The sequence below is a fragment of the Puma concolor genome, chromosome C2 (assembly GCF_028749965.1).
Source record: "Puma concolor isolate L17-30 chromosome C2, mPumCon1.1.hap2, whole genome shotgun sequence".
NCBI classification, from domain to species: Eukaryota; Metazoa; Chordata; class Mammalia; order Carnivora; family Felidae; genus Puma; species Puma concolor.
Genome location: NC_141675.1, coordinates 87,478,115 through 87,496,950, shown reverse-complemented (window position 1 = coordinate 87,496,950; position 18,836 = coordinate 87,478,115). Strand labels below are relative to the sequence as shown.

The 18,836-nt window shown below is 38.9% G+C and overlaps 2 protein-coding genes across 5 annotated transcripts in view; one reads left to right on the top strand and one right to left on the bottom strand.

Annotated features, from left to right (window-relative positions):
- Window positions 1–404: 404 nt before the first annotated feature.
- CEP19 (centrosomal protein 19) lies at window positions 405–7,857 on the bottom strand. 4 transcript variants are annotated; one of them, XM_086675106.1, is made up of 3 exons: window positions 7,721–7,857; window positions 2,411–2,610; window positions 405–1,802 (listed from the first exon to the last, which is right to left on the bottom strand). In XM_086675106.1, the coding sequence occupies exons 2-3, from the start codon at window positions 2,538–2,540 to the stop codon at window positions 1,441–1,443; spliced, it is 492 nt and encodes a 163-aa protein (XP_086531232.1). In that variant the 5' UTR covers window positions 2,541–2,610; window positions 7,721–7,857; the 3' UTR covers window positions 405–1,440. The 4 variants fall into 4 exon arrangements, with proteins under 4 accessions (XP_086531232.1, XP_086531234.1, XP_025769129.1 ...); XM_086675108.1 differs by having other exon boundaries at window positions 2,411–2,607; window positions 7,721–7,852; XM_025913344.2 differs by having other exon boundaries at window positions 7,528–7,826.
- A 272-nt stretch (window positions 7,858–8,129) lies between these two features.
- Window positions 8,130–18,836, top strand: part of PIGX (phosphatidylinositol glycan anchor biosynthesis class X) — a 31,717-nt gene continuing 21,010 nt past the window's right edge. The window contains exons 1-2 of the mRNA XM_086675105.1: window positions 8,130–8,261; window positions 11,151–11,214. Coding sequence (XP_086531231.1) covers window positions 8,165–8,261; window positions 11,151–11,214 — 161 coding nt within the window. The 5' untranslated portion in view covers window positions 8,130–8,164. The remainder of the gene's footprint in view (window positions 8,262–11,150; window positions 11,215–18,836) is intronic.

The window sequence follows — 18,836 nt, the reverse complement described above, 5'->3', positions numbered from 1 at the left end:
TGTAGATATAGAAGGATCTCTGATTCTGAAAATTCTCTTGCTACCTTTGGCAAATATTATACAGATATCACATGACCATCTTAAGCCCCTGGTGATAACATTAAGAATGCTACTTGAAGGGCGTCTGGGTGGCTCAGTTGGTTAAGTGTCTGACTCTTGGTTTCGGCTCAGGTCATGATTTCATGGTTCATGAGTTGGAGCCCCCTATCAGGCTCTGTACTGACAGTGCAGAGCCTGCTTGGGTTCTCTCTCTCCCTCTCTCTCTCTCTCTCTCTCTCTCTCTCTGCTCCTCCCACATGCACACTCCCTCTCAAAATAAATAAACCTAAAAAAAAAAAAAAGGAATGATCCCTTTAATGGAGTTTTTAATGGTAAAGAGGGTAGGGATAGACAGGTAGAAAGAGTGAATTTTTTAGTTTTATTTAATATTAATTTCCTTGCAGGAAACATAGAATATCTGCCAGTTAAACAATATTCTAAAAGAAGAAAGATGTAACTGTACACATATAACCTAGTTCAACAAAGATCTTCTCTTTGTAGATCCAAACTCATAAATAAGCCTAAACTGGCAATGCCTACTGTTCATTTTAGTATGGGTAGATTTCCCATATTACAAACAAACTTCTGTAGTTACGGGAAGAGCTTCAGGTTTTCAGAATGTCTTTAGAATGTATTTCCTGATCCTGGAGGGGCAGAATTCCCCAGCCGTCCATCAGAAGACCTCAACGTGTGGCAGCCGGCGTCCTGCAGGGTTGCTCTTCTCCTCCACAGTTAAACATACATGAAGACATAATGCCTCTGGAATAATCCCCTGTTAACCATTTATGCCCTCCAATCTTAGCAAACTATAATTTGCTTTCTGCTCCTCAAATAAAATATTCTCATCCCTATCTCTTTATCATTAACCTCCTCTTCTTTTTCTTTCTTCCAGTTTCTCTCATCTGGAATTCTATATAAACTTCTATCCAAATACTACCATTTCAAGGGCCAGGCAAAGTTCCATCTCTCCACTAAAGGGCAGTCTTTCCTGACTATTCTACCCTATGGTAACCTAGGCTCTGGCCCTCTAACCTTTCTCAAGCATTTGGCTCTAATCTGTTTGCTGCCTAATTCTGTTAATTAGCTTTTCACAAGTTTTTGACTTATCTTCCAATTAGATTGTAGGCTCCTTAAAGGCATACTCCTATATTCTGTTTCTCCTATATTCCTCATGCATCTACATAGTAGATAATCTAAAAGTCTCAGTTTTGAAAAGTAACATCGTCAATCCAAACATGACCCAACATGTATGTTTAGTGCTCTTTACAGATTTTTCTAGAGCCATGTTTATACATTCTTTGTATAATTGTATAAGTGTATAATATTGTATTATACAATTATACAAAGAATGTATAAACATGGTTCTTCTACTAGCCCCATAAATTCTTTGAGTTTCTGGTATCAGAACTCGTCAGCTGACTCTGTGTCCCAGCCACAAGACTGAAGTTGTTCATCCTGTGGGAACTCAACCTCGAGGTCATAAACAAAATTTGGATCATCCTTCTTCTTCTGATTTTTCTCAAAAAGTTCATCCATGATGCTCTTTCTTTTGGCAAGTTCCTTGTCATCTAGTTTGTTCAGGTCTTCCTCAGGATCAATCGTTGTTTCCCGCTGAATTTGTTCCATCGTTTCTGCCAAACTTTGTCCCCACAAATGACCTCGTAAAAAACTGAATAACTTCTCTAGTTGCCTCAGGGACACTTGTTCCAGGTAATTCTTGTGTCGTGGATTATTCTTTAACTGTTCAGCAGCTCTGCTGCAATCTAGGAGGAAGAAACAAAACTATATACCACACATAACACATACACCAAAAACTACTGATGTACCACAAACTACTGAAAGCATTATCGCTATTACAGCCAAGAAGCGAAGTGGCTTTTTCAGAATGAATTATTTTGCAGAACTATTCCTTTATATTGGGATATGTGGGGGAGGGGGGGGAGGAGGGATGTATTTTTTATTTCTCAATCACTTTGAGGAGATTTTAAATATTTGCAACTGGAGAAAACATCTGAAATGAAAAAGTAGTATTATAGTTTTAGATATTAGTTCTGGTACTAATATCAACACTGCACATAAAAAACACATTTGGAGGGAGAGAAAAGAGTTAATATTACTGAATAATGCTTCTCATTTAACCCATATCCAATTCTGAATGGGTGGGATTATCAATTTCCTCTTACAGATCAGGAAACTGAAGCTCACTGAGAATAAGTGATTTAGCTGGGTTCACACATCTACCCTGACAGTCAGGATTTGAACCTAAGGCTATGTAACTCTGAAGACCATGTCACTTCATTATGAGACTCAAATCATTCTTATTAAGTGACTTAGAGAAGATTTAAGATAGGCAAGATAAAACATGAGGTACCTGAAAACTTTGAAAAGTTTCGGATTGGCATGATGCGTTGGCGACTTTTCCCCTTCATTTCATTCTCATAGATTAAGATAATAGCTGGAGGCTGGAACCTAATTCCACATTTTTTGGCAATGCACATCATTTTCACATACACTTCAGGGTAAATCAGAGGAAGTTTGATGACAATGTTTTAGTCACATAATGACTTCCTGCTAAAGGGGAAAAAACGTAAGTGTTGGATAAACCACACTCCCTAGTACCCCACCTCCCCAGCAGATCTGGCTCTAGTCCACTTCTAGGAGTGCATTCTTGGCCTATCAAGCCCAATACTTTGAGAGCTACTGTGAAAGTTCAGTTTGGCCCTCAGTTATCCGTAGTCTGTTGGGTCCCTGGTTCACTGAGGTGTGTAGGTTTGTTCACACACGAGCCTGGATATGCAGTTCAGTCCGGACCTCTTGGCGTACTGCACTCTTAATCAAAGATTGTAAATGAACCCCTGCATCAGCCCAAGAATCAACTTATAGGATCTTTTTTATTTACCAGTTAAACAAGTATGCATAAGTACCCTCTATGGCAAGATAGTAAGATTTTTTTTAACCTTAAACATTATGTCCTGAGAGGTTCACCCAACCAGATCTGTCTCCTCTGTACTTTCCTAATCATTTTACTCATCAAGCTTTTTATGATTACTTATTTAATCATTTACCTACCCGTCTTTCTTTTCTCCTTTTAAGATTTTATTTTTAAGTAATCTCTATAGCCAACGTGGGGCTCAAACTCACAACTCCAAGATCAAGAGTCACATGCTTGGGGTGCCCAGGTGGCTCAGTCAGGTAAGCGTCTGACTTCCGCTCAGGTCACGATCTCATGGTTCATGAGTTCAAGCCTCACGTCAAGTTCTGTGCTGACAGCTCAGAACCTGGAGCCTGCTTCAGATTCTGTGTCCTTTTCTCCCTCTGCCCCCCCCCCCCCCGCCCCTGTGCTCTCTGTCTCTCAAAGCTAAAAATAAACGTTAAAAAAAAAAAAGAGGCACATGCTCTACTGACTGAGCCAGCTAGACATCCCTCTTCCCCCTTCTATTCTACATGCTACATGAGGTAAGCAACGTATCGATTATTCACCAGAACATCCCAGCACAATACCTGGAATGTAGTAGGCATTCCATACATACTTGTTTGATTTAATGTACTAATACAAGACACAGCCTCTGTACATCCTCTAAGTGTTCACAGTCTAGAAGTCTGATAAAAAATGCAGACTTGATGCAGATTCAACCTCTACATATACAAGCAATAAAGTTTTACATGGTTTTTATTTCAACTCATTTGTCTCACTATATGTTTTTTCAGTCACAACAAGCACAGCTATTTTGCAGTTAATACTTTCTATCCCCTCTTCCTGGTGCCCAGTGCCAAAATACACTTAATGATAGGGACTGCCTTAGATAGGACTATGACATTCTCAAGAAGACTTCAAAATGTCAAGGAACCTAGAGGTAAAGCAGCACAGGGTGATGATATCTCCATAAACTTAGTTCTGTTAGAGAATCACTTTAGGAAAATAGTACATTGTAGAAAACTGGGGGTTAGGTGGAAGAGGAGGAGGAGGAAACATATATAAAATAATTACCATTGATTCTTTCCAGTTTTTTTTCTACACATAGTTTTTTTAAATATAGTATTTTTTATATTAAGCATCTGTCTTCTGCCTTTTAAAGAAGGCTCCATATGGGACAGGCTCAAACTCACGCCTCTGAGATCAAGAGTCTCATGCTCTACAAATTGAGCCAGCCAAGAGGCCCTATGTCCTGCCTTTTAAGTTTAACGACCTATGTGACTTTGTCATTAGATGTTTTACTAAAATGCAAATTTTTATACGATAGCCAAGTGTTTTATCCTATGGACATACCATAATCTATAACATTCACCCCTTACTGTTGGACATCAGAATTTTTACTCTTAAGAAATTAATCATAGGGGCGCCTGGGTGGCTCAGTCGGTTAAGCGTCCGACTTCGGCTCAGGTCATGATCTCACGGTCCGTGAGTTTGAGCCCCGCGTCGGGCTCTGTGCTGACAGCTCAGAGCCTGGAGCCTGCTTTGGATTCTGTGTCTTCCTCTCTCTCTGCCCCTCCCCCATTCATGCTCTGTCTCTTTCTGTCTCAAAAATAAATAAACATTTAAAAAAATTAAAAAAAAAAGAAACTAATCATAAATAACTGCTTTTTCAAATTACTGTGCTCTGCCTCTGATCTGATGTAATAATTTCACCCATTCCCTTCTTAACAAATACTACTCCTAGTTCATCTCACTAAAATCTAGCCTGTTGGTAAGCTTTCTAGGAGATCCCACTGAGCACAATATAAATCCCACACACTCAAGCAAATGCCCGTACTCATGAATGACATGCGCAATTGATAATAATGTAGGGTTTTTTTTTTATTTACTACAGAGTCTTTTCTTTTTAAAATTTAACTTTTATTTGTACTAAAGTAATGTCTCTTTCCTGTTTAAAATGTAAAATAGCGATCCCTATCAAAATAACACCAACAGTCTTCACAGAGCTAGAACAAACAATCCTAAAATTTGTATGGAACCAGAAAAGACCCTGAATAGCCAAAGCAATCCTGAAAAAGAACACAAAGCTGGAGGCATCACAATTCCAGACTTTAAGCTGTGTTACAAAGCTGTAATCATCAAGACAGTGTGGTACTGGCACAATATTACTGGGTGATTAAAAAGAATGAAATCTTGCCATTTGCAACAATGTGGATGGAACTAGAGTGCATTTTGCTACGTGAAGTAAGTCAGAGAAAGATAAATATCATATGATTTCACTCACAAGTGGAATTTAAGATACGAAACAGATGAATATAAGGGAAGGCAAGCAAAAATAATATAAAAACAGTGAGGGGGACAAACCATAAGAGACTCTTAAATACAGAGAAGAAACTGAGGGTTGCTGAAGGGGTTTTGGGTGGAGTCTAAATGGGCAAGGGACATTAAGGAGGACACTTGTTGGGATGAGCACTGGGTGTTATATGTAAGTGATGAATCACTAAATTCTATTCTTGAAATCATTATTGCACTATATGTTAACTAACTTAACTAACTTTACATTTTTAATGTAAATTAAAAATAATAAGAAATAAAAGAGTGGTCAGAGAGAAGAGTAAGATTATGTCAGGACAAACATATTCCTGCTACAGAAACAGAAACAACCCCCTCCAAGTATATATCAAGTTCAGAACTCTGCTTTGAAGAATAAACAGGAGTTAAACATAGGAGGTGGAAGGAATTCCAGTAAAGGGAATAGCATTGGTTATGCCAAATGCATAATTCTATGGCATTCATTATTGTCGTAACTGAAACATGGATAGGCTTGAGATAATAGGTCAGAATCAGGCAGTAGTAGTCACACCATTCAGAGCTTTATGGTTTGATCTTACTTGGAAGTTCGAGCTTTACCCTAAAAGTTCTGGGGAACTCTCAAAGGACTGGAATCAGAGCAGTAGAAGTGTGGTTCCAGATTGGAGGAGGATTACACAGAGAGTTGGGTATTGGGAGGGATGGTAGTGACCCCAAGTGAGAAGGCTCTACACTGAGACTGGCAGGGGGGTTGAAGATTCAATTCCAAAGGTGCTAAGGGGGTAGCATCTGCTGTCTTGGTGATGTGATTGATTGATTGACTGGATATGGGGATTGAGAGAGAGAAAAGTATAAAAAAAATTCAAAGGTTAAAAAAAATAAATCAATCAGGAGCCTGGGTGGCTCAGTTGGTTAAGCAGCTGACTGGCTCAGGTCATGATCTCACAGTTTGTGGGTTGGAGCCAGGCGTCGGGCTCTGTGCTGACAGCCCAGAGCCTGGAGCCAGCTTCAGATTCAGCATCTCTCTCTCTCTCTCTCTCTTCCCCTCCCCCTGATGCTCTGTCTCTCTCTTCCTCAAAAATAAATAAACATTAAAAAATAAATAAATAGGGGCACTTGGATGGCTCAGTCGGTTAAGAAGTCGACTTTGGCTCAGGTCATGATCTCATGGTTCATGGGTTGGAGCCCCGTATTGGGCTGTCTGCTGTCAGTGCAGAGCCTACTTGGGATCTTCTGTCTCCCTCTCTCTCTCTCTGCCCCTCCCCCACTGGTGCTTTGTCTCTGTCTCTCAAAAATAAATAAACGTTAAAAAAATTAAAAACAATTAATAAATAAAAGAAATAAAATGTAAGATAATTCTCTGAGGATTATAACAAATAACTGCTGTCCTCTGCCCTTCCTCTCTTTACAGGCAACCAGTTTCAATTCTTTTAAGTGTTTCTTCCAAAATGTATCTCCATATTTCTTTTTTTTTCAAAAAATTTTTAATGTTTATTTTTGAGAGAGAGAGAGAGAGAGCATGAGCAGAGGAGGGGCAGAGAGAGAGGGAGACACAAAATCTGAAGCAGGCTCCAGACTCTGAGCTGTCAGCACAGAGCCTGACGCGGGGCTCGAACTCACACACTGCAAGATCATGACCTGAGCCGAAGTCAGACGCTCAACTGACTGAGCCACCCAGGCGCCCCTGTATCTCCATATTTCTTTAAAAATTTTTTCTTTTAATGTTTATTTTTTATTTTTTAGAGAGAAAGAGAGCATGAACATGGCAGGGGCAGAGAGAGAGGGATACACACAATCCCAAGGAGGCTCCAGGCTCTGAGTTGCCAGCACAGAGCCCTACCGGGAGAGGGCGGGGCTCGAACTCACCAACACGAGATCATGACCTGAGCCGAAGTCCGATGCTTAACCAACTGACCACCCAGGCGCCCCTCCATATTTCTTAGTAGCATGCTTATACTGCTGTTTTCAGTATTTGACAGAACATTCTGGCATCTTTCCTCTTCCAGACACCTGTCCTAGAAATGTCTGTTCTGCTCCAATCTGCATCTAGGCCTACTTGCAGATTCAACTTAATTCATGAAGACAGACGACACATTTACCTAAGTCTTCCTCTTAGGCATTAATACTTTTCTCCCCGGGGATCAGTGACTGCCATGACCTTGCTAAACATCCCCTACAGCACCTAAAAGTGTACGGATTCTGCCAACAAGTAGACGATCCTCTCCCTACTCACGTCCCCACCAGGGCAAGGCTGACTTTCTTACCCTTAGAGAAGTACAGAAAGTGCATCTTCTGCAGGGGAAGATCTAAAACCGCCGTGAGGGGGTTGTTTCCACCCAACCGCTGTGCACAGAGGAGCACTTAACTCGACTTTGAGGCCGGGCGCTGCAGGAAGAGTCGACAGCCACAGCCCTGCAGACTTGAATTTCCCTGCAGGAGGCCCGAATCCGCAAGTACCTGCCAGTGCCGGTGGAGACAGGGAGCTCCCGGATCCTGCTGGAAGGAACGCGTCCGGGGTTCGGGGTCTGGATGCAGGCCCCGGCAGGCGTTTCAAAGCAGTAAGACCTGGCACACGTCACGGCGCCTGCGCCGCTCTTCGCCCCGCCCCCGACCAGACGGCGAGGGGCGGGGCGGTGACGGAGTGAACTAGGTGGACCGTGCTGCAGCCTTCCGCGACGCCGGAACTTTCGGGGGTCCACTGCTGCGGGAAGCCGGGGAACGGCAGGACCGCAGGCGCGCGTCGCTGAGTCTTCCGTCCCGGTCACCAACTCTGTGGCAGCACTCTCTAGGAGCGGCGTTAGGCGCGCGCAGGCTCCTCCGTCCGCTAGCTCCTCTGTCTTCACACCGTCCGCACGCGCTCCTTTAGGGAGGGCGTTCTGCAGCGTCCTGGCTGCCAGGGCCATGGGCGTCCGGGCGGTGGCCTGGCTTCTTCTCTGGGAGGTGGCTGGATTCACTAGCATACCAGCCACGGCCTTCTCTACCGCTCCCACCGACACTGGTAAAGGGAGGGGCGGGGCTGCGGGAGTGGGGAAGTACAGCCATCAGGTGTCTTGGGATGCATGAAGCTTGTGACCACCAAGGAGACCAGCAAGGCCACAGTGCCCTGTGGGGTGTGAGAATCCCAGTCCAGAATACAGAGCCAGCCGGGGGTGGGGGCGTGGGAAGGGGAGGACAACTAGTTTTGTTTTACAAATATTTTTTGTAATAGACTGGATTGGGCTGGGGTTTTTCTTATGACTCCGGGCTGGGCAGACGAGTTGATTTCATTTCTTTGGGCCTGAGTTGGGGGCCGCAGTGCTGTGCTAGGTACTGTGCAAGGTGCTGTGCAATAGTCATGAGAGGGAAAGTCAGTACAAACCAGGTTAGTTTCTCCATCTGTAAAATGAGGATATTAGACTAGTGTCAATCACTGCTTTTGTGTCTTCACATATTAGGTTTCCCAGTTTATTTGAAGTATTATGAAGCTAAAGTGAAGTTTTAAACAACTGGTCTTGGTGATCTCTAAAGACTCTTCCACCACTGATATTTTATAATTAAAAAGAGGTCAATTTCCAGAGCCAGTTCAGGCAACAATAACCAAATAAAGTAATATTTAAGAGGAAAACTCTTGAAGGTGAATTCACATGCAACAACTTCATTTTGAAAATGGTATTTTTGCCTTAAAAATCACAAATAATAATAATATACTGTCTGTAAATCAGCCTTTCTTCCAACCCAGGTGAATATGATTTACTATTCCCTAGTGTATATCCCAGTAGAATTTAAGCCGATTAATATGAACTTTTTTTCCTAATTTAATCTATAGGTAGATATAAACGCCTACTCCCCACCCCTATTAAAATTAAACATAATGAAGAAACATCTGAATTTGTACAAGAGATATCCAAAGTTATTTGTGTGAAACAAACAACGGAATAATTTGTTCCCAGAGCAAATACAGATTTCTTTAAATAGCTAGGAGGGTAGAAATATCTTAGGCTTTAAAAGTCAGGCACATCTTGCTTCTAATCAGTCACTTAGTGGTATGGCCTAGAATCAGAACTGTTTATTTTTTATTTATTAAGTTTTATTTATTTAAATAATCTCTACACTCACTGTGGGGCTGGAACATATGACCCCGAGATCAAGAATCTCATGCTCTTCAGACTAAGCCAGCCAGGCACCCCTAGAATCAGTTTCCTTCTATGTGCAAATGGCAATAATTTTGCCTGCATATTTTGCTGGGTTGTGAAAATTAAAGCACGTGAAAGCCCCAAGTAGATCTATGATATGGATATTGTTATTATTTTTTAAATTTATTTTTGAGAGAGAGGGAAAGAGTGAGCATGAGCTGGGGAGGAGCAGAGAGAGAGGGAGACAGAGGATCTGAAGCGGGTTCTGTGCTGAAAGCCTGATGTGGGGCTTGAACTCAGAAACTGTGAGATCATGATCTGGGCAGAAGTCGGAAGCTTAACCAACTGAGCCACCCAGGCACCCCTGGATATTATGTAATAAATATTAACCTATGCTTTTTTTCAGTCTTTTAATTTTCATAAAATTTTTTCATGTGTCTTTTCAGGAATACATCTAATGGATTTAGCAACACATGATGTTTTATGGTTTTCTTTGTGTTTGTTTTAATGTTCTTCCTACACACTCCCATCTTTTGAAAATGGAGTAAAATTCCATAGCAAGGTGTCTGGCAGAGTTGATGATCGTTAGCAACTGAATTTTTAATTTTATGATGTTAACACCAAGTAATAGTTTTAATATCTGAATTCTGCATGGTGTCAGTACAGTGAGATTTCTGGTTATTCTAGATTTACAAAGGAACCCTTTGAATCTTTGAAAAGCCTCTACTTTTTGTTTCTCTGTTTTAAACATTCCCAACATCTTCACAGGGCATGAAAGTACCATCTTCTCAGTTTTCCAGGTGCGGATGGTATACAGAAGTTAGCAGTATGTATCAGACACACAGTTTCAGTGAGCTAGGATTAAAACTGAGATCTCCTGGCTCTTTAGCTATTCTGTTTCTTTTGGTGTCCTGGGATCATCTGAATAAAGTAGTATTAATAATAAATGCCTAGGGGCGCCTGGGTGGCTCAGTCAGTTGAGCGTCCGACTTCTGCTCAGGTCATGATCTCACGGTTTGTGAGTTAAGCCCGGCGTTGGGTTCTGTGCTGATGGCTCGGACCCCGGAGCCTGCTTCAGATTCTATGTCTCCCTCACTCTATGCCCTTCTGCCGCTCACACTCTGACTCTCTCTCTCTCAAGAATAAATAAACATTAAAAAAAAATAAAAAAAAAAATAAGTACCTACATTGAGCTCTGTTGTGGTAAGCCCTGTTGTAATTTATTACGTTTTCATGACAACTAGCAGAGAGAGAAACTGTCTTGTCCAAAGTCACATAGCTATTAAGTGACAGACTGGGATTTAAAAGTAAGCTATCTAACTCCAAAATCAATGTTCTTAACCCCTGTGCTGTACTAGAAGTAGCTTTTTTAGGTAGTTTAAATTGCTTAAGTTTTATTTTTATTTATTTTTTTTTTTAATTTTTTCAACGTTTATTTATTTTTGGGACAGAGAGAGACAGAGCATGAACGGGGGAGGGGCAGAGAGAGAGGGAGACACAGAATCGGAAACAGGCTCCAGGCTCTGAGCCATCAGCCCAGAGCCCGACGCAGGGCTCGAACTCACGGACCGCGAGATCGTGACCTGGCTGAAGTCGGACGCTTAACCGACTGCGCCACCCAGGCGCCCCTAAATTGCTTAAGTTTTAAAAGCTTTTGTTTATAGGTTGGTTAGATTTTGCAGGCAAGTGAAACCTATTCAAACAATTACTTTCTAATTATTTAAATTTTCTTTCATAGTATGCTTATTTAAAAAAAAATCTTCTGGTTCTTATAGGCATAAGGGCCACTTGTTCTGAAATTATTTTGAGGCAAGAAGTTTTGAAAGATGGTTTCCATAGGTAAGTTGCCCATTGACTTCTACTTACATCAAAATACTGTTTTCATATAATTTAGAGCAAAATCAGTAACTGGAAAATGGATAAACCAAAAATCACTTGGTTTCTTATATTATAAATGACAGATTTGTCATATGTGGTTCACAGTTTGAAATAGTTAAAATAACAGAGAAGAAAACAAATGTTTATTCTTTTACCATACATGTATATTATATATATATATAATATATAGCTAGAAACTATGTACATAGTATTCATATAACATTCACAATGGTTGTGAGATAGATGATACCTTTCTTGCTTTTCAGATGAGAGAACCAGGGCTCAGAGAATTTAATTTAGTAGAAGTTAGGGTGGTAGAGCTCTGACTCAAATTTATGACTGTCATACTCCAAAGCCATGCTATCAAGTACTAAGATGTTATGTCAACCTAAGTCACTGTTTTTGATTTATAATACTTGGTTCCAAATGACCAAGCTGTTTCCAAAATCGAAATTATTCTCAAAAATGAATATTTGCCAGGATTGAAGATATTTAAAAAATGGTTAAAAAGTTGTAGAAGCTGTTCTTTAAGAAAACTTCCCAAACTTTAAAAGCTTTTCAAGGTAATTAATTTGAAATGATTCTCAAACACTTGATTTACAAGTTCTGATACATTTTTGTACATACATTCAGAACCACTGAATTTTATAAGTCACCTTAAAATGAAACATCTCAGTTTCCACTGTCTTCAAAGCTAGCCTACATATGACTGGCTAGGAGGCATAATGGAAAAAACTTGTTTTTTGTTTTGTTTTGTTTTTTTGTTTTTTGTTATTTTTTATTTTTTCTATTTTCGACTGAGCAGGGGAGAAGGGCAGAGAGAGAGAGAGAATGAGAGAGAGAGAGAACCTTAAGCAGGCTCCATGCTGAGCACAGAGCCCAACACGGGACTCAATGCGGGGCTTGATCCCACGACCCTGGGATCATGACCCGAGCCAAAATCAAGAGTTGGATGCTCAACCAGCTGAGCTACCCAGGCACCCCTTGTTTTGTTTTTTAACTCAGACAAATTTGGGCTCAGAGTGTAGCTCTATTATTTAGTAACTGTGTGGCCTTAGTCAAGTTTATTGAAATCTTTGCTACCTTACCAGTAAAATTGGATAATGATAGTATTTCCTCATTAGGGTTGTGAGGATTAAATCTGAGAATATATGGAAAGCCTCTTAATGTAGTGCTTGTCACATAGTACATCCCCAGGAAATGTTAGCTTTGATTATTAATAATGAGATACGTGGGGGCACCTGGATGGCTCAGTTGGTTAAGATCTGACTCTTGGTTTTGGCTCAGGTCATGATCTCACAATTTGTGAGTTCGAGCCCCACATCAGGCATGCTGCTTTTAGCACAGAGCCTGCTTTGGATATTCTCTCCCCTTCTCTCTGTTCCTCCACTGCTCGTGCTGTCTCTCAAAAATAAACATTTAAAATTAAATAAATAAATAAATAAATAAATAATGAGATAAGTGACCAAGGTAGGCAATACAGTTTCTGTAAAAGAAGAGATGTGACTATAAAGTAGTAAAACTGATTTTGGGAGGGAACTCCTAAAAGGCGTTTTTGGCCAAGTTTCAGATATATTTTAGGCAATGTCAGGGTAATTATGCCAAGTAATTAGGAGGGTACCTGGGTGGTTCAGTCAATTAAGCCTCTGACTTTGGCTCAGGCTATGATCTCGCGATTTTTGAATTCGAGCCCTGCATCGGGCTCTGTGCTCATGGCTCGGAGTCTGGAGCCTGCTTCAGATTCTGTGTCTCCCTCTCTTTCTGCCCCTCCCCCACTCATGCTCTGTCTCTCTGTCTCTGTCTCTCTTTCTCAAAAATAAATAAAAATTTTAAAAAATTTAAAGTAATTGCAATATATTCTCAAAAGGAATGGGAAATACTAAATAACGCTTGACAGTGCAATCATAAATGATTCCAATGAGGAATAAAGAAGTACCTGAAGAGGCTGTTGTGACGGCAAAAGTAACTGTCCAATTAGAAGTGCTGAAAATAAAAACTGGGACATAAAACTAAGGGTGAAGAGTGATAGAACCCACAAGAATAACTTCAGAAACTAGAAATCTCAGAGTTATTTGAGACCTTCAGAAAATTCCATAAATTCTTTTTTTTTTTTTTTTTTTTAATACTTACTTATTTTGAGGGAGAGGGGACAGAGAGAGAGAACCCCAAGCAGGGTTCAAGCTCAGCCAGGAATCCGATGGGGGGCTCAATTTCATGACCTGAGCTGAAATCAAGAGTCAGATGCTTAACAAACTGAGCCACCCAGGTGCCCCACCAGTAATCATTTTTTTAAAAAGGCTTTTTAGTTATTAGAGCAGGTGTAGTCTTGCTGTTAGGATGGAGGAAGAAACATTAATAGATTATAGAAAGTAAAATTATTTCTGTCCTCTTGTTCAAGAAGAAGTAATTCTGGAGAGGGCCAAGCAAATATTGTTAGTAGGAAACAAGTGCAAAATATGGAAGGGAATTATATAAAAGGACCTTACTATTATAAATGAGTTTAGGGTCTCTTGTGATGAACTATATCTTAGTGCCATACAAGAATTTTCTTAAATGCTGAACTTCTGTTTGTAATCCTTGGATAATCTGGGACTTAGTTGATGTAGATTCTGGGCAGAATTCTAGCTCTGATTATTAAAAGTATGGTTTGTGAGGGGCGCCTAGGTGGCGCAGTCAGTTAAGCGTCCGACTCCAGCCAGGTCACGATCTCGCGGTCCGTGAGTTCGAGCCCCGCGTCAGGCTCTGGGCTGATGGCTCAGGGCCTGGAGCCTGCTTCCGATTCTGTGTCTCCCTCTCTCTGCCCCTCCCCGTTCATGCTCTGTCTCTCTCTGTCCCAAAAATAAATAAAATGTTAAAAAAAAAAAATAAAAAAAAATAAAAGTATGGTTTGTGAACCCAAAAGAGGAAGTGGTGGTCTCTGGGAACCAGCATGAATTTATTACAAATTTATGTCCTTTATAGAGATCACTAGATAGATAGATCAGAGAGTCTTTTCTGCAAGAATTTTGATGAAGTTTTACATGTTGTATTTGTGAACAAGATAAAGAACGTGAACTCGAAAATAGAACAGAGAAATGACTTCATAAAGATTAACAACAACAACAAAAAATAACAGATTCATCCAACATGTTCTGATTAATGGATTGAATGTCATCTTGGAGGGAAGTCCTGAAGAGTCTCTGTCTTTTTAAATACATATATATTTTTCTAATTATAAAATAGTACATATATTCATAATTACATATACATTATCTGGAAGAAAAATTATAAGTATGTTCTACTTTTATAGAGGTGAAGTGATACAGTGCTAAGAATGTAGGGATTAGAGTATAACTACTGGGGTTTGAATCTTGACTCTTGGATAAATTAGTTTCTTAGTGCTTTGGTTTTCTTTGCTTTTTTTTTCTTTTCTTTCTTTTTTTTTTTTTGAAGAGGGAAAGTATTTTTGTTTCCTCCCATGTAAATACAGAACTTTGGGATTTAATTGATTTGCATATTTTATCCTTAGATTTTACATTACTAGAAATGATATTTTTTAATGAAAATAGAATATAACAATAACACAAATATTATTCAGAATTCTTTTAGTGAATACAAATTATTAGGAAAATAAAATGCTATATGTAAAATTACCTCAGGCTATTTGGAAGAATATAAGCAAAGAAACAAAAATCTCTCTATATTTAGCTGCTGTTGATAATCAGTTCTTTATATGCATTCTTTTTTTTTTTTTTTAATGTTTATTTATTTTTGAGAGAGAGAAACAGAGTGCAAGCAGGGAAAGGGCAGAGGGAGAGGGAGACACAGAATCCAAAGCAGGCTTCAGGCTCTGAGCTGTCAGCACAGAGCCTGACGCTGTGAGATCATGACCTGAGCTGAAGTTGGATGCTTAACTGACTGAACCACCCAGGTGCCCCTTCTTGTCCATGTTTAAACTGAATGGCTGGTTTGTCATCTTATTATTGGGTTGTAAGAATTCTAATTGTGATGGAGTCCAGTTTATCATTTTTTTTTCTCTTGTACATCCTTTTTGTGTCCCAAGTAAGAAATCCATGCCTATTCCAAGACCATTGAATTTTTGTGTGTACTATTAGGTTTTTTTCCTTATGGATATCCAGTTGACCCAGCATCATTTGGTGAAAGGATTATTCTTTCCTCATCAAATTACTTTGACACATTTGTTGAAAATTAATTACCTTATGTGTGAGGATCTATCTGTGCACTCTATGACGCACAAACATTTGGCAAACTGGCTCAAGGCCAAATCCTGCACATGGCTTATTTTGTACTGCCCTTGAGCTAAAAATGATTTTTATGTTTTTGAAGGTTGTTGTTTTTTTTTTTTAAGGCAAAGAAAAATATGTAACAAATTTTGTAGGGCTCACAAAGCCTGAAATATTTACTGTTAGGGTCTTTACAGAAAAAGTTTGCCAACCCCTGGATGTCCATCCATATGCCACTAATGCACCACCTTGATAACTATAGCTTGACAATATTATGGCTTCAAATCAGAACGTCGGAGTTCTTCAACTTTTTTTTCAAGGTTGTTAACTTTTGGAATTAATTTGTAGATCTCTTCAAAAAAGCTTCATGAACTTTTGATTAGGATTCTGTCGAAACTCTAGATCAATTTTGTAGAGAAGTGATATGTTACCATTCATGAGTATTCCGGTGCATGAATATGGGATCTTCATTTATTTAGGCTTTATCAGTTATCTTAACAATACTGTAACTTGCAGAGTATAAGTCTTGCATATGTTTTGTTAAATATATCCCTAAGTTTTTTTTTAATGTAAAAAATATTGTTTTAAAGTTTTTATTTCTGGTTGGTTTTTGCTGGTAATAAAATACAGTTGACTTTTGTATGTTTACGTTGTACCCTAATTCCTTATTGAAATCATTTATCAATGCCTGTGGCTTTTTCATGGATTCCTTAGGATATTCTACATAGGTGATCATGGGTTTGCAAAAGAAAGGCAATCTATATGATTTTTTTTAATGTTTATTTATTTTTGAGAGAGTGAGAATGTGCGTGAGCGTGAGTGGAGGAGGGGCAGAGACAGAGGGAGATGGAGAATCCCAAGCAGGCTCCGTGCTGTCAGAGCCTGTCGTGGGGCTCAAACTCATGAACCGTGAGATCATGAACTGAGCTGAAATCAAGAGTCGGACATTTAACCAACGGAGCCCCCCAGGTGCCCCTGTATAATTTTTATATCCTTACCTTTTTGAACTGGCTAGAAACTCTAATACAATGTTGTTGTTGTTGTTGTTGTTTTAATTTTTGTACTTTTTATTTTTTCCTAATACAGTATTGAATAAAACATCCTTCCCTTTCCACCCATCCTTGTTTCTCATCTTAAATGGAAGGTATCCAGCCTTTCACCATTAAATATGGTATTTATGTTAGATATTTTTGTAGGTGGCTTTTATCAGTTGAGGTTGTTCTTTTATGTTCCTAGTTTCCTGAAAGTTTTTTTCATGATTAATGTTAAGCGTTATTAAAAGCTTTTTCTGCATCTATTATAAGAGAATCATATGATTTTTCTAATTTATTCTGTCAATATGGTACAGTACAAATGTTGATAATTGGAATAATAAACTTCCCCCTTGGTCATGATGTATTATTATCTTTTTGAAATATTACTGGATTTGATATGCTAGTATCTTATTAAAGATTTTTTACTTCTGGGGCCCTAGGTGGATCAGTCAGGTGGGCGTCCAACTTTGGCTCAGGTCATGATCTCACAGCTCATGAGTTCGAGCCCCGTGTCGGACTCTGTGCTAACAGTTCAGAGCCTGGAGCCTGCTTCAGATTCTGTGTCTCCCTCTCTGCCCATCCCCCACTTGTGCTGTCTCTCTCTCTCTCTCTCTCTCTCTCTCTCTCTCAGAAGTAAATAAACATTTTTGAAAAAGGTTAAAAAATTTTAATTTAATTTAAAAAATAAAAAATAACAAAACAAAATAATAATTAAAAGATTAAAAAATAAAAATAAATTTTAAAAAAGGGATTTTTTACTTCTCTGTTCATGAGGAATATTTTTTGTTGTGATGCTTTATTTGGGCTTTGGTGTCAGGCCAGTGCTATCCTTGTAAAATAAATTGGGAAATATTTCCTTCTACTTTATTTTCTGATTGTGCAGCATTGGTATTATTTCTTTTTAAAATATTTAATAGAATTAAACAATAAAGCCATCTAGGGCTGAGGTTTTTCATGCGGGAAGGCTTTAAACTTTTTCTTTTAATTACAGATTCAAGATACAGAGATATTTAGATATTCTATTTTTTCTTTTGTCAGTTTTTGTAATTTTTTCTTTCCAGGAATTTAGCTATTTTAAGTTGTTTAATTGGAGTAAAATTATTCAACTATTCCCTTATTGTCCTCTTCATATGTAGAGATCGTATAGTAATGTTTCCTCTTTTATTCCTGATATTGGTGATCTGTGCTTTTTCTCTTTCATGATCAATCTAGAGATTTGTCAATGTTACTGATTTTTGGAAAGAAAAGGTTTCATTGATGTTTTTCTATTGTCTACTTTCTGTTTCATTGATTTCTGCTCTTTATTATTTCTTTACTTTTTGCTTTAAGTTTAATTTCCTTCTTAGTTTTTAAATTTTTTTTTTTTCAACGTTTATTTATTTTTGGGACAGAGAGAGAGCATGAACGGGGGAGGGGCACAGAGAGAGGGAGACACAGAATCGAAAACAGGCTCCAGGCTCTGAGCCATCAGCCCAGAGCCTGCCGCGGGGCTCAAACTCCCGGACCGGGAGATCGTGACCTGGCTGAAGTCGGACGCTTAACCGACTGCGCCACCCAGGCGCCCCTCCTTCTTAGTTTTTTAATGTGGTGGCTTAGGTCATTGATTTTAGAGTTTTTTCCTTAATAAAAGTATCTTTGCATTTAAGGCTGTGTTTCCTTCTATGCAGGACTTTAGCTGTATCCTGTAAGTTTTGACGTGTTTGTTTTCATTTTCATTTAGGTCAGTATATTTTCTAATATCCTTTTTGATTTCTTTTCTTACATCAGTTATTTAGATATATGTTGTTTGATTTTAAGGTTTTGGGGGATTTTCCAGAAATTTTTTACTGAATTTTTGTTTGTTTGTTTGTTTTTTTATAGTAACTATTTATTCTAACATGAGCACCTCAAAATAAACTGAACACTAGTGAAATGTTTTCTTTACCAATTTGGAATTATTATAAATGTACAAGTTCTGCTAGCTGTTCAGCACTCAAATAGGTTAGATCATCCTTGACACATAATGGAAATACCTAAAACAATTAGTGCAATATACTGAAGTGGTCAAAATAAAATGAATTTGGAAAATAAGGCTGCAAGATTATTACCAACATATTGCAGCACTCATATTATAGATTACAGGTATGTTGTTTACGATGGTTCTAGCCATACAGGGACAACTGAAGCCCTCTTCCTTCCAAAGAAGGAGAGAGGAAATAATTAGCTGTTTTAGTAACTGTACAGTTTGCATACTTTCAAACAACTCTTAATATTGTAAAAAAGTAGTAAACATAATATGGACACTACAGTCCAGTACCTTACTTCCAATACAGTTGAAGATTGAATT